Source organism: Lithobates pipiens, unplaced genomic scaffold (assembly GCF_037356315.1).
Source record: "Lithobates pipiens isolate NorthernLeopardFrog02 unplaced genomic scaffold, aLitPip1_a1.2 Scaffold_16, whole genome shotgun sequence".
In the NCBI taxonomy this organism is placed as follows: Eukaryota; Metazoa; Chordata; class Amphibia; order Anura; family Ranidae; genus Lithobates; species Lithobates pipiens.
Genome location: NW_027507748.1, coordinates 49,940,738 through 49,954,565, shown reverse-complemented (window position 1 = coordinate 49,954,565; position 13,828 = coordinate 49,940,738). Strand labels below are relative to the sequence as shown.

General features: G+C 43.7%; 1 protein-coding gene across 4 annotated transcripts in view; it reads left to right on the top strand.

The window, feature by feature from the left end:
• DSCAM (DS cell adhesion molecule) overlaps positions 1-13,828 on the top strand; it is a 730,792-nt gene that overhangs the window by 681,814 nt on the left and 35,150 nt on the right. For all 4 annotated transcript variants that reach the window (XM_077479889.1, XM_077479887.1, XM_077479888.1 and 1 more), the window contains one exon: positions 10,658-10,960. In XM_077479889.1, the coding sequence (XP_077336015.1) occupies positions 10,658-10,960 (303 nt within the window). The remainder of the gene's footprint in view (positions 1-10,657; positions 10,961-13,828) is intronic.

The window sequence follows — 13,828 nt, the reverse complement described above, 5'->3', positions numbered from 1 at the left end:
GGGGCACTATTCCTGCCACTAATACCAATGCAGGGGAGGGGCTATTCCTTCCACTAATACCAATGATGGGGCACTATTCTTCCCACTAATACCAATGATGGGGCACTTTTCTTCCCACCAATACCAATGATGGGGCACTTTTCCTCCCTCTAATACCAATAATGGGACACTATTCTTCCCACTAATACCAATGATGGGACTCTATTCCTTCCACGGATACCAATGATGGGGCCCTATTCTTGCCACTAAAACCAATGATGGAGCATCAGCATTTTCAAAAGGATGTCAATGAAGCCAGCTGCATTCAAACAATTTAAAACTAAATGTGCTGTAAAAAAAAGTGCTCCTTATTTAATAATATTTTATATGCGTTATTATTTTTTACTAGTTTTAACACAACTAATGAATCTTTCTTCTGTTTGCTGCCAAGAGCTTTGTACCTCTTAGTGAACAATGTTTTGTGGAATCATTGTACCATCACTAAGTGCCCCCTGACATTGGCAAGCAATTTTTATCAGATTGCTGGTTGCTTAGGCTTCCATCGCTTAGACCAATGTTTCTCAACCTTTTTTCAGTCAAAGAACCCTTTAAAAATCATGCACAGTCTCGATGCACCCAATTCTAAAATGTAAAGACTATTCTAATAGTTTTACATAATGCAGCAACATCCACACAAGTAGGACACCCAATGTTTATTCTTCCAAAGCAAATATACTTTTGAAAACTGGTACTGATTAGTATTCCAATGTTTCTTGGTTTTTCTCCATCACTCCACTAATGTGACCCCGACGCTGATGGAAACAGGCAAGGTAGGGTCAAACAAGGATGCTACGCAGGCAACTGATATACTCCATATCAAGTGATGACACCATTGGACGTTAGGATGCTGGCAGTCAGAAGGTTGTAATGGTGCAAAATGAAAACCTGTGGCTTTGTGTAACTAAAAGGCAGGCTTCATCCACACGCCGGCTTGTATACAATTTTTGGGCAATTTTTAGGCATTTTGCCAAGGCAACCCTGAAGAAACCTCAAGGCACCGCAGGGTGCCTGGGCACCCTAGTTGAAAATGCTGGCTTAGACCATTAGTGGTCAACTTGAAAATTATAAAGTATCTCAAGTGTGATCCTTATACTTCCATAGGGCAGCACAATAATGGTCTATAATGCATCTCAATGCCCAAAAATGTTGGTACTGTGAAGTTACAATAGCCCCCCATCATTGGTGTCAGTGGCAGTAATAACCCCCAGAGTTGGAATCACTGAGTGCAGCAAAACCCCCAAACATCGGTGACAGCGAACAAAATATTAACCCACATCATTGGTGTCAGTTGGCCCAATAATAATCTCCCATCATTGGTGTCGGTGGACACAATAACCCCCAATATTGGGGTCAGTGAGTGCAATTATAATCCTCAACATTGGTATCAGTATATACAATAATAACTCCTCATGATTAATGAATGTGGATGCAATAATAACACCCAGTGTTGATGTCAGTGAGTGCAATAACAACCCTTAATATTGATGTCAGCGGATGTAATAATAACCCCCAGCACTGTTGTCAGTGGACACAATAACTCTCAGCTTTGGTGTAAGCGAGTGCAGTAATAACCCTCAACATTGGTATACGTGGACCCAATAATAACCCTCAACATTGGTATCAGTGGACCCAACAATAACCCCCAACGTTGGTACAGTGACTGCAACAATTACCCCTAACATTGTTATCAGTGGACACAACAACCCCCAATACTGGTGTCAGTGAACACAATAATAACTCCCAGCATTGGTGTCAGTTATTGCAATAATAACCCCCCAGCATTGGTGTCAGTGGATGCAATAATAACTCCCACCATTGGTGTCAGTGGATTCAATAATAACCTCCCAGCATTTGGTGTCAGTAGAAGCAATAATAATCCCCACCATTGATGTAAGGAGACACAATAATAGCCCCAACACTGGTGTCATTGGGTGCAATAATATCCTCCAACTTTGGTGTCAGTGGCTGCAATGATAGCTCGGGTTTCAGTACTATTAACCCCCCATATTGGTGGTCACTGGTAGTGAAATTCAATAACCCCACTGCTGCAAATTGGTGGTCATTGGCAGCAAAATTTAAAATTTTAATCCTCTCTGCATTGGTGGTCATGGCTGTGAAAGTTAGGCTGTGGTTGGAGAGGATATTGTGGGAGTCTGTAATACATGTGAGATTCCTTCTTTAAAAATGTATCTAAACCCTCCCAAAAAAATGTAATATTGTGCTGCTTACCAGTCCTTAGATGTGGTAGCTGCATTAGTTATCTTTTTTCAGGCTTTTTTTTCACCTGGTGATCCTGCCAGTAACACACTTCCTGGTCTAGGGTGACAGCACGCACTCAACTACTGTGTATATAGAAGTAGCATTGTCACCTTAGGACAGAAAGTGTGAGACAGGTTACCCTCCTTTTCTGTTCCTCTTATTCATAACATAGCAAGAAGTTTACTAAAACTGGAAAATGCAAAATCTGGTGCAGCTCTGCATAGAAACCAATCGGCTTTCAGGTTTTATTGTCAAAGCTTAATTGAAGAAGCTGATTGGCTACCATGCACAGTTGCACCAGATTCTGAGTGCTCCAGTTTTAGTAAATCTACCCCTTAATCCACAAAAGTAGTCCACAGAAAGATCTGGGGAAACTGCTAGGTGTATACCATCTACGTTCCTTCTGAAGCCTGGCTGAAAAACTCAGTGAGATGCCACCCCTCCAACCTGCCTTGTTGCTAGAGTGTTGCTAAGACCCTCTCAGCTGTTATTACCTACCCACACCATCACAGGAGCAAACTCTCAAAGCCCTGCACATGCTTGGTTCACTATCTTCGCCGTCTCAGCATCGCTGAGCTCAGAGCTACTATGATGGAGGAGCAAAAGCACATGTGAGGGGGTTTGTATTGGAGAATGAGCTTGCTACTGTCTTACAGTGAGGGAAAAAAGTATTTGATCCTCTGCTGATTTTGTAGGTTTGCCCACTGACAAAGAAATGATCAGTCTATCATTTTAATGGTAGGTTTATTTTAACAGTGAGACACAGAATAACAACAAAAATATCCAGAAAAACGCATTTCAAAAAAGTTATAAATTGATTGGCATTTCAATGAATGAAAAAATAATTTGACTCCTTCGCAAAACATGACTTACTACTTGGTGGCAAAACCCTTGTTGGCAATCAGAGGTCAGACATTTCTTGTAGTTGGCCATCAGGTTTGCACACATCTCAGGAGGGATTTTGTCCGACTCCTCTTTTCAGATCCTCTCCCAAGCATTAAGGTTTCGAGGCTGACGTTTGGTAACTGGAACCTTCAGCTCCCTCCACATATTTTCTATGGGATTTAGGTCTGGAGACTGGCTAGGCCACTCCAGGACCTTAATGGGCTTCTTCTTGAGCCTCTCCTTTGTTGCCTTGGCCATGTGTTTTGGAGTCATTGTCATGCTGGAATACCCATCCACAACCCATTTTTAATGCCCTGGCTGAGAGAATGAGATGCTCACCCAAGATTTGACAGTACATAGCCCCGTCCATCGTCCCTTTGATGCGGTGAAGTGGTCCTGTCCCCCCCAGGGCATTATGTTGCCACCTTCATGTTTGACGGTGGGGATGGTGTTCTTGGGGTCATAGGCAGCATTCCTCCTCCTCCAAACATGGGGAGTTGAGTTGATGCCAAAGAGCTTGATTTTGGTCTCATCTGATTCTGACCACAACACTTTCACCCAGTTCTCCTCTGAATCATTCAGATGTTCATTAGAAAACTTCAGACAGGCCTGTACATGTGCTTTTTTGATCAGGGGGGCATTGCAGGTGCAGCAGGATATCAGTCCTTTGCGGCGTAGTTGCAGGATTTCAGTCCTTCACGCCGTAGTGTGTTACCAATTGTTTTCTTGGTGACTATGGTCCCAGCTGTCTTGAGATCATTAACAAGATTCTCCTTTGTAGTTCTGGGCTGATTCCTCACCGTTCTCGCCATGATCATTTAAACTCCACCAGGTGAGATCTTGTATGGAGCCCCAGACCGAGGGAGAGTGACAGTTATTTTTTGTTTCTTCCATTTGCGAATAATCGCACCAACTATTGTCACCCTCTCACCAAGCTGCTTGGCGATGGTCTTGTAGCCCAGTCCAGCCTTGTGTAGGTCTACAATCTTGTCCCTGACGTCCTTGGACAGCTCTTTGGTCTTGGCCATGGTGGAGAGATTTGAATCTGATTGATTGCTTCTGTGGACAGGTATCTTTTATACAGGTAACAAACTGAGATTAGGAGCACTCCCTTTAAGAGAATGTTCCTAATCTCAGCTTGTTACCCGTATAGAAGACACCTGGGAGCCAGAAATCTTTCAGATTGATAGCGGATCAAATACTTACTTTGCTCCATTAAAGAGGAACTAAACCCTGTTGGGTTTACTACGTCTTTGTCTCCCTGCAGGTAAAGCATAATGTGCTACGATGCATCGCATAGTAGCCAATTATGTGTCACTTACCTGACACAGGAGCCAGCGAAGTCACCGCTGTCCTCTGAAGTACGAAGCGTCCATCTTCTTCCGGGTATCACTGCTCTGGCCACTCACAGTGCTGGAGCAGCGGCGACATCACTCCCGCCCATGCGCATGGGAGCCGCCACTAATGGCATATCGCCGTCAGCAGCGCAATGCTGCTAACGGCGATAGTGCGCGTGCCTGTCTTTTAGTAAAAATCTCCTAAACCGTGTAGGTTTAGGAGATATTTCTTGGAACTACAGGTAAGCCTTAATCTAGGTTTACCTGTAGGTCACAGTGGTTTGTAAGGGTTTACAACCACTTTAAAAATGCAAATCAATTTCTTACCTTTTTTGGAAATGCATTTTTACAGGATATTTTTGTTCTGTCTCTTACTGTTAAAATAAACCTAACCTAAAATTATAGACTGAACGTTTCTTTGTCAGTGGGAAAACATACAAAATCCGCAGGGGAGAATATACTTTTTTCCCCTTACTATAGTTGGGGTGATCTGTAATGACTGAAGAGCATCTTAGTATAGGGTAACCAGACATCCCCGGTTTCCGGGGACAGTCCCCGGATTGAGAACACTGTCCCCGTCCAAAGTCTGTCCCCGGATTGGATTTGAACAGGGACTGGGGCAATTTCAAAGACCGTCAGTGCAGAATAAAAAATAAAAAATCAGAATTACACACCCCCGCTCCGCCACTCCTACTAGCTTAGGGGGTGTATTTTTTTCCATTTCCTGTGCCCCTTTCTGATGATCATGTGCTGGTCAGAGCGGAGGGAATATTTCTTCAGTTTCGGATGCATGCCCATTCAGCTCCGCTCGCACGTTTTTATGCCTTGGCTCAAGTCCCAGCCAGCCGCCTGCCTGCTTATCTCCTTTCCTTCCCTGGCGGAGTGATCTTCCTCTGCTCCCCACCCAGTAGTATCTGGGGCCTGGAGAGTAACACGTTGTGAGGCGGGCGGCGGCGGCAATGGGCAGAGAGTCGCTGATTGGCGCCATTACCAGTAAAAAAAAAATGTCCCCGGATTTCATTTTAAAAATCTGGTCACCTTATCTTAGTAGCACCCTAGCAACAAGGCAGGACAGGTGGTGGTGATGGCGGAAGCGGGGAATTATTTCCTATTAAAATAGAAACGACAAGATTTTACGACATCTAAATGAAACAGACAGATTTGTGAAGAATGGCGCTTTGCTGTTCCCTATTTTTAATACATTATTCTGACCTCTCGCTGACCCATGTGGCTGCAGTCGATCGATATCGTCTGCTTATGCTAAACAGAACCCAGAAGTAATAAGAATAATCTAGAGCCGCAGAAAAGTAAAATTTTGAGAGCAGATAAAAAGTTGCCTCTCTAATTCTCCCAGAAAGTAAATCTCTGATTTTTATTGCTGTTCCTATGGTAACTTAATTTATCAGCCCGCCCAACATAACTAGATTAGAAACTGTATTACCCGGAGATACAAGATTATATTTATTGTCTGGATTGCTTTGTCCTCTCAGACACACAATACGCATCATTTTATTCTGGATTTTGAGTGTCTGACGGAATCGAAAAAAATGATTGGTACTCTACGACCCTCCCGTGCGTTATGAATATTAGTATGAAAATTCTGCTTTCTGCATGGAACATAATAAAGCCTGGGTTGATTACAGCTAGTGCAGGCTGATTGTTAAAGTGGAAGTTCAGACAAAACCTATGTAACGTCAAATCTACTCTCAGCCGCATTCTAAACCTAAACTATCTAACCCTGTAAAGAAAAAATTGCTATACTTACCTTTTCTGAAGCTGAACTGGTCCGGTCTCCAGCGGCAGCTGCTGTGTAGAGAAAGAAGGCTGACAACGGTTGTGAAATGCCTGGGAGGTGACGTCACGCATAGAGTAACTATGGGGCTTCCGTTGTCGGCTGCCTCACCTGCACTGGAGCCGCCGCTGACAGCTCAGCGTAGGACTGGAGCAGCTGCAGATCAGGTAAGTATCTTCTTTACAGGGCTAGATACAGTGCCTTAAAAAAAGTATTCATACCCCTTGAAATTTTCCACATTTTGTCATGTTGCAACCAAAAACTTCAATGTATTTTATTGGGATTTTATGTGATAGACCAACACAAAGTGGCACATAATTGTGAAGTGGAAGGAAAATGATTAATGGTTTTCAAACTTTAAAAGAAAATGAATATTAAAAAGTGTGGTGTGCATTTGTTTTCAGCCCCATTTACTTTGATACCCCCAACTAAAATCTAGTGGAACCAATTGCCTTCAGAAGTCACCTAATTAGTAAATGGAGTCCACTTGTGTGTAATTTAATCTCGGTATAAATTCAGCTGTTCTGTGAAGCTCTCAGAGGTTTTTTTTACAGAACATTGGTGAACAAATAGCATCATCAAGGCCAAGGAACACACCAGACAGGTCAGGAATAAAGTTGTGGAGAAGTATAAAGTAGGGTTAGGTTGTAAAAAATATGCAAAGCTTTGAAACAGCTCATGGAGCACTATTCAATCCATCACCCGAAAATGGAAAGAGTATGGCACAACTGCAAACCTACCAAGATATGGCCGTCCACCTAAACTGACTTAGGCCGCGTACACACGGGCGGATTGTCTGGCCAACTAAGTTCGTCAGACAATCCGACAGACAGTCCGTCCAAATTTTGAATGAACGGACTTGACCACACACGATGAACAGACAGTCCGCTGAAAGCTTGCGCGATGACGTGTACAGCACGTACGACGGGACTAGAAAAACGACGTCCAATACACTGCAATGCAACCTTCGGCCGTGTAAATCCTTTCTGAGCATGCGCCATACTTAGTCCGTCCAACTTGCCTACACACGAGCGGACTGTCCGCTGAAACCAAGTTTGGACGGACAAAACCAAGTTTGGACGGACTGTATTACGGAAATTCTGAAAGACTTAGTCCGCCAGACTGTCCGCTGAAAAAGTCAGCTGAAGCCCACACACGAGCGGATTGTCCGCTGAGACACGGTTCAGCGGACTAAGTTGGACAGACAATCCGCCCGTGTGTACGCGGCCTAAGGAGAGCATTAATCAGAGAAGCAGCCAATAGGCCTATGGTAACTCTGGAGGAGCTGCAGAGATCCACAGCTCAGGTGGGAGAATCTGTCCACAGGACAACTATTAGTCGTGCTCTCCACAAATCTGGCCTTTATGGAAGAGTGGCAAGAAGAAAGACATTGTTGAAGGAAAGCCATAAGAAGTCCTGTTGAAGCCATGTGGGGGACATTGCAAACATGTGGAAGAAGGTGCTCTGGTCAGATGAGACCAAATATGAACTTTTTGGCCTAAAAGAAAAAAGCTTTGTGTGGTGGAAAACTAACACATGGAACATGGTGGTGGCAGCATCATGTTGTGGGGATGTTTTTCTTCATCAGGGACGGGGAAACTGGTTAGAGTTGATGGGAAGATGGATGGAGCCAAATACAAGGCAATCTTAGAAGAAAACCTGTTAGAGTCTGCAAAAGACTTGAGACTGGGGCAGAGGTTCACCTTCCAGCAGGACAACGACCCAAAACTTACAGCCAAAGCTACAATGGAATGGTTAAGATCAAAGTATATTCATGTGTTAGAATGGCCCAGTCAAAGTCCAAACCAAAATCCAAAACAAGACTTGAAAATTGCTGTTCACAGGCTCTCTCCATCCAATCTGACAGAGCTTGAGCTATTTTACATAGAAGAATGGGAAAAAATGTCCCTCTCTAGATGTGCAAAGCTGGTAGAGACATCCCCAAAAAGACTTACAGCTGTAATTGCAGTGAAAGGCGGTTCTACAAAGTATTGACTCAGGGGGGCGCTATACAAATGTACCCCACACTTTTCACATATTTATTTGTAAAACACTTTTAAAACCATTTATCATTTTCATTCCACTTCACAATTATGTGCCACTTTGTGTTGGTTTATCACATAAAATCCCATTAAAATACACTTACGTTTTTGGTTGTAACATGACAAAATGTGGAAAATGTCAAGGGGTATGAATACTTTTTTAAGTCACTGTAAATTAGGTTTAGAATGTGGCTGAAAATAGGTTTAGCGTTAGACAGATTTTGACTGAACTTCCACTTTGAGTGAACTTTTTATGGTAGCACTAGTAGTTGCTGGTTCTTCCATAATAATACAGAGACTGGCCACAAGCTCCAGTCCATTCACACAGGCTTCAATAACTTAGTCTAGGACAATGTTTCTCAACCGTTTTTCATTCAAGGCACCCTTTAAAATTATGGACAGTCTCAAGGCACCCAATTCTAAAATGTAAAAAACGATTCTAATAATTTGACATAATGCTGCAACATTCATATGTAGGACTCCCAACATTAGAGGTGATTAATTCTTCCAAAGTAAGTACACTTTTGCACACTGGTACTGACTAGTATTCCTATGTTTCTCTTCTCCCTCAATTACTCTCCATCAGTCAGCTAACGTGGCCCCAGTGCTGAGGGAGAGGGGCAGAGGAGGGTCAAACAAGGATGCTGTGGATGTAACAGGCATCCTCCTTATCAACTGATAACATCATTAGTTGTTAGAATGCCAGTGCCTGGAAAGTCATAATGGTGTATAATGAAAACCCATGGCTTTGTGTAACTAAAAGGCAGGCTTGATCTACCTGCTGGCTTGTATACAATGTTTGATCAATTTTTAGGCATTTTGCCAAGGCACACCTGAAGAAACCTCAAGGCACTCTGGTTGAAAAAGTCTGGTCTAGGGGATGTCTTTATGAATGTATTGCTTGCAGAGCTTTAAACAAGAGAGGGGTTAGGGCATGGGATACTCCAAAATGCTGCACAGTAAACAGGAGAACACTCTCCTCTTGGCTAACACTCCCTGATTCTGCTGTAGACGGGGAATGGATAGTATTGTAAGACCCTACAGGGGACCCAGCAGGCACCCCCCTAAGGTTTGGAACCCTCCTGGAGAGAGAACATTCTCTCCAGGGTTATTTATCACATCCCCAGCTACCTTCTGGGCACTCTTCTTAAGGGATTGGCCAAGGCATGTTAAATATTCAGGCTGGTCATTTGAATCTCCCTCCTTATGTTCTGGAAGCATCTTCCAGAGGCAGTGGGACGCAATCAAACCCCCAGCCTATAAATCACTGAACAAACCACAACAATCACTTTTCCCTTGACTACAGAAGGAGCCAAAAACGAAATTTGCCTAGCACACTATGCTGGAAAGGTGCGACACTAAAGTAAAAATAAGGTTGTCAGATTTGTTCTGGCAAAATATGGGAAAGGGTGAGTAGGAAATTGGGGAGATTTTCAAGGGAGACCCCAGGCAAACAATTCAAAATTCTTACCATCCACTTAGCCAGGCATGGAGCCTGGCTGGCCAGGAAGGGGAGAGGGAGTGAGCGTGTGCAACCCCCAACCCTCCTGAACAAATCATTCCACTTGCCCTGAATATGGAGAGGGTACAGTTCCATGGTGGGGGAGCCCTAGGCAAAACATTTTGGAACTTAGCTTGCGCAATGCCACCATTCACTTGAATAATGGGTCATGATCAATGGATGCTACGTCTGCTGAAAGTAACAGGATATAATTCTTGCCATGGCATGTGTACACCCTCAGCTGCAGCCTCTGCTACTAAAGAGAAGGAGGTCAGGGGGATGAGGGAGAGAAGGTAAAACCATGGTTCAACCATGGGGTTTAACCACCCCCCAACCACTAGTGTGAACAAGCCCTTAGGGTGGCTACGTTCACCCCTCCACTGTATCTATCAGGGGGCAACTGAGATACCCTTGGGCAGCAGCATTGCCAATCCACGTTGGATCGACTAGTAAATTTGGACTTTACCTTAGTGATTAACAGTGTAAAGCCAAACTCCAGCTAAAACTTTTTAAGCAGATAAGACAATATTTGTTTTTCCTTTTGGGAATAATGGTTTTCATAAATGAATAGAAGCTGCTAATCATTTTAAGCACCCCTGAGATTGTTAAATGGTTTGTTTCAACCCCCTAACTACCCCTTTGCTGGACAGCTTGGTCTGTAAAAGGGAATTGAAAAATAACAGAGTTACTGGCAGGATCACCAGGTAATCAGTTAATAAACTATGTTACAGGGGAACCACATGTTATTGTTGATACCAGTAAATAACAGAATTTTTATAAAAGTGGACTTTGCTTTTTGCAGACAGAGCAAGGAGCAGCATGGTCTCTACGGAAAGTGCCTCGTCTACCTATGAAGAGCTAGCAAGGGCGTACGAGCATGCCAAGATGGAGGAGCAGCTGAGACACGCCAAGTTCACCATCACAGAGTGCTTCATATCAGACACATCATCAGAACAGCTCACAGCAGGGACTAATGAGTACACGGACAGTCTCACCTCTAGCACACCCTCAGAGTCCGGGATATGCAGGTTTACTGCATCGCCCCCTAAACCCCTGGACGGAGGAAAGGTGCAAAACATGGCAGCCCCAAAGGCACATCGGCCAGGTAAGAGTATGGCAGCCAATATTATTGTATCACAACCTGCTCAGTTATCTTTTGTCTTGGGAGGATACAGCTCTACCATTTGGCTTTGAAACAACAGCAATGTTTGAGGGGTCCAAAAGGGAAGAGAGTGATGGGGCATGTACAAATGCGCAAAATAAATGCACCTGTGCAGAGAATGTAATTCCAACCCATGCGGCAACAAATCAAGTCATTTTTGAAGCTTACTTTCTTGTGCGTCCCCAGCTTGTAGATTTTAATAGCCAGCCAATAGCAGTGCCCAGGAATGCAGCTAGTATTAATGTTGACCATGTAATGTAAATTCAGTATTCATGTTTACATTTTTTGCATTGACGTTTTTTTACAGCAGGGGTCCCTCCTTACATCAGGATCTCCATCAGAGTCCTGCTGAAATCGGGGTCTTCGTCTGAGTTCTCCTTACATCAGGGTGCTTGTCAGAGTCCTCCTTACATTCTGTCCCCATCAGTCCTCCTTATATAAGGGTCACCTATAGAGTCCTCCTTACATAAGGGTCACCTACAGAGTCCTCATGCCAGTGCCTCAGACTCTGTGATTGGTTGCTCAGAAACTAGGCACCTTGTTGGATGGAACACAGATAGACCAGAACAGGGATGGACAAGAATGCCTCCCTGTTCCTTTAATGATAATAATGTGTTTCCTCACTAATAACAGGTAAAGGGTATATCCAGCAAGTATCCAAATTTAATTCCAAGCTTCGCTATTTTACCAATTTTTTTCTTTATCAAGCACACAGTGTGGTGCACAAAAACTAAACACAATGTGAACCAAAAACGTGCATGTGAAGACATACAAAAAAGTGCACAGGGTGCGTAAAATGGGCCACTCCTGTAGAGGAAGGACCTCCCTGACCCTCTGGGGCACAAGGCTCTTGACAGGGGCAAGGCAGTCTGGTCCACCTAGCTAAAAGGTCTAGCAGACCTCTCTCCTCATACACAGCAGAAGCAAACCAACCTGGAGAGAGACCCCCCCAGCAGGGTGTGGAAGGAATCCAAGGGCCATGCATCCTCCCCTGGACTTCAGAGCAGGCCATGAAACCCATACACTACTGTTCTTGGTGAGTGAATAAAGGATCCAGTCCAGGCCAAGAGGTCTAGCCCATAAGGAGATGTGCAGAGAAAACAGATGGTTTGTGGCCTAATGTCCTTTCTGGCAGTGGGGTCCCAATTCCATAGTGATACTGGGAGCACCCCCGGGTCACCACTCCAGAGGACTCTTAACACTGTAGGCTCTCTGCCTTCCCAACTACTGGCCAGCCAAGGTAACACTGCTGAAATCAGGAGGCACTGAGCTCCTTGGGTCCCTTCATTATAGATCGGTACTCCCGTCCCCCACCTTACTAATTGGGCACTTAATTCGGAATCCTTCCTACGAGGAAGGTCCCTCAGGACCCCCATCATACCAGCAGAAATACTATACAGCCAGCCACCCCAGCCAAAAAGCTACAATGCTGATGGAGCACCCCTACTAAACACTGATAAGAACAGGTTCTACACTTAATGATAACCAAAAGGCAAAGATCTCCAAGCTTCATTATTCTGCCCAAATCCAGGGGGCTCTCTTGCCTGCCTTTACAAAATACCTATATTCCAACCACTCTCAGGCTTTCATTGCTGTCTGTAATTTCATTAGATAAACGTAAGTTTTAATTCCTGTTCCGGTGGCTAGACGGGAACCCCACTGTGCTCAATCAAAAGCTGAAACCCTACTTTATATATTATGTATGAGTCAGTCACATTCTGTAGTCTAATAGCCTCTTTCAGTATGCTAAAGTACGATTTTCCTGCCGATATTAGACTTTCAAACGCCTGGGCTTATTTTTATACCTGAAGATTTTCATAACGAGAATGTTTAGGGAACAAAACAATACCTCCACTTTGTTATCAGAAAACCACCCAACCGTCAGATATTTTGACAAGCAGCATATTTAACTTTAAGCCATGAAACTTTTTCACTGCACTCTTTTCATTTATTCAGCTGGTTTAAAAAAAATAAAATAAATGTCTACATTTTAATTTCATGGTTTTGTAATTTTAATTGTGCTTGGCAGGCGCCTTACATTACTGTAACTGTGTTTTCGGACAACGGGTGATTGAACCTGGAACAAACAAAAAGGGGAACGCTCAAGTGCCTGAGTCCCGGAATTAATTTGTGTAGCAAGCAAGGTCAAGACACTCAATCAGTCAATAAGTGGCCGTGTTTTCTTAAACTATATTATGATTTTTTTCGCTGTGATGTCTGCAGATTCTTCTTGGTGTTCACTAGCCAGACGTTGACTGGTATCGTTTATCATCAATACTACTGCAAGACCTTAAAGCTGAGCTCCGGCCTCTCTTTCAGTCTTGCTTACTCCATACCTCCCAACTTTTGAACTTCAGAATGAGGGACACTTGAAAGAGGAAGTGTCCCTATGCACGCCGCAGCAAAAAATGGGTGTGGTCAAATGATTGAGTGGGATGGGCTTATGGGGCGTGGTTAAACCAAATTCAGCTTCCTGCTTTGATTGCTTTGCCACAAGCAAGAGTCTCACGGTCACAAACCCCAGTACAATCATTTAAAAAAAAGAATAAAAAGCTTCCTTTACAAATGGTTTTGCACACACTGTGGAAAAGTGTGTTACACAAAGTGTGGAAGGATTCAGAAGTTCGTTATGTACAGAGTGTGAAGTTCAGGAATGCGTTATGTACAGAGTGCGAGGTTCAGGAATGCGTTATGTACAGAGTGTAAAGTTCAGGAATGCGTTATGTACAGAGTGTGAAGTTCAGGAATGCGTTATGTACAGAGTGCGAGGTTCAGGAATGCGTTATGTACAGAGTGTGAAGTTCAGGAATG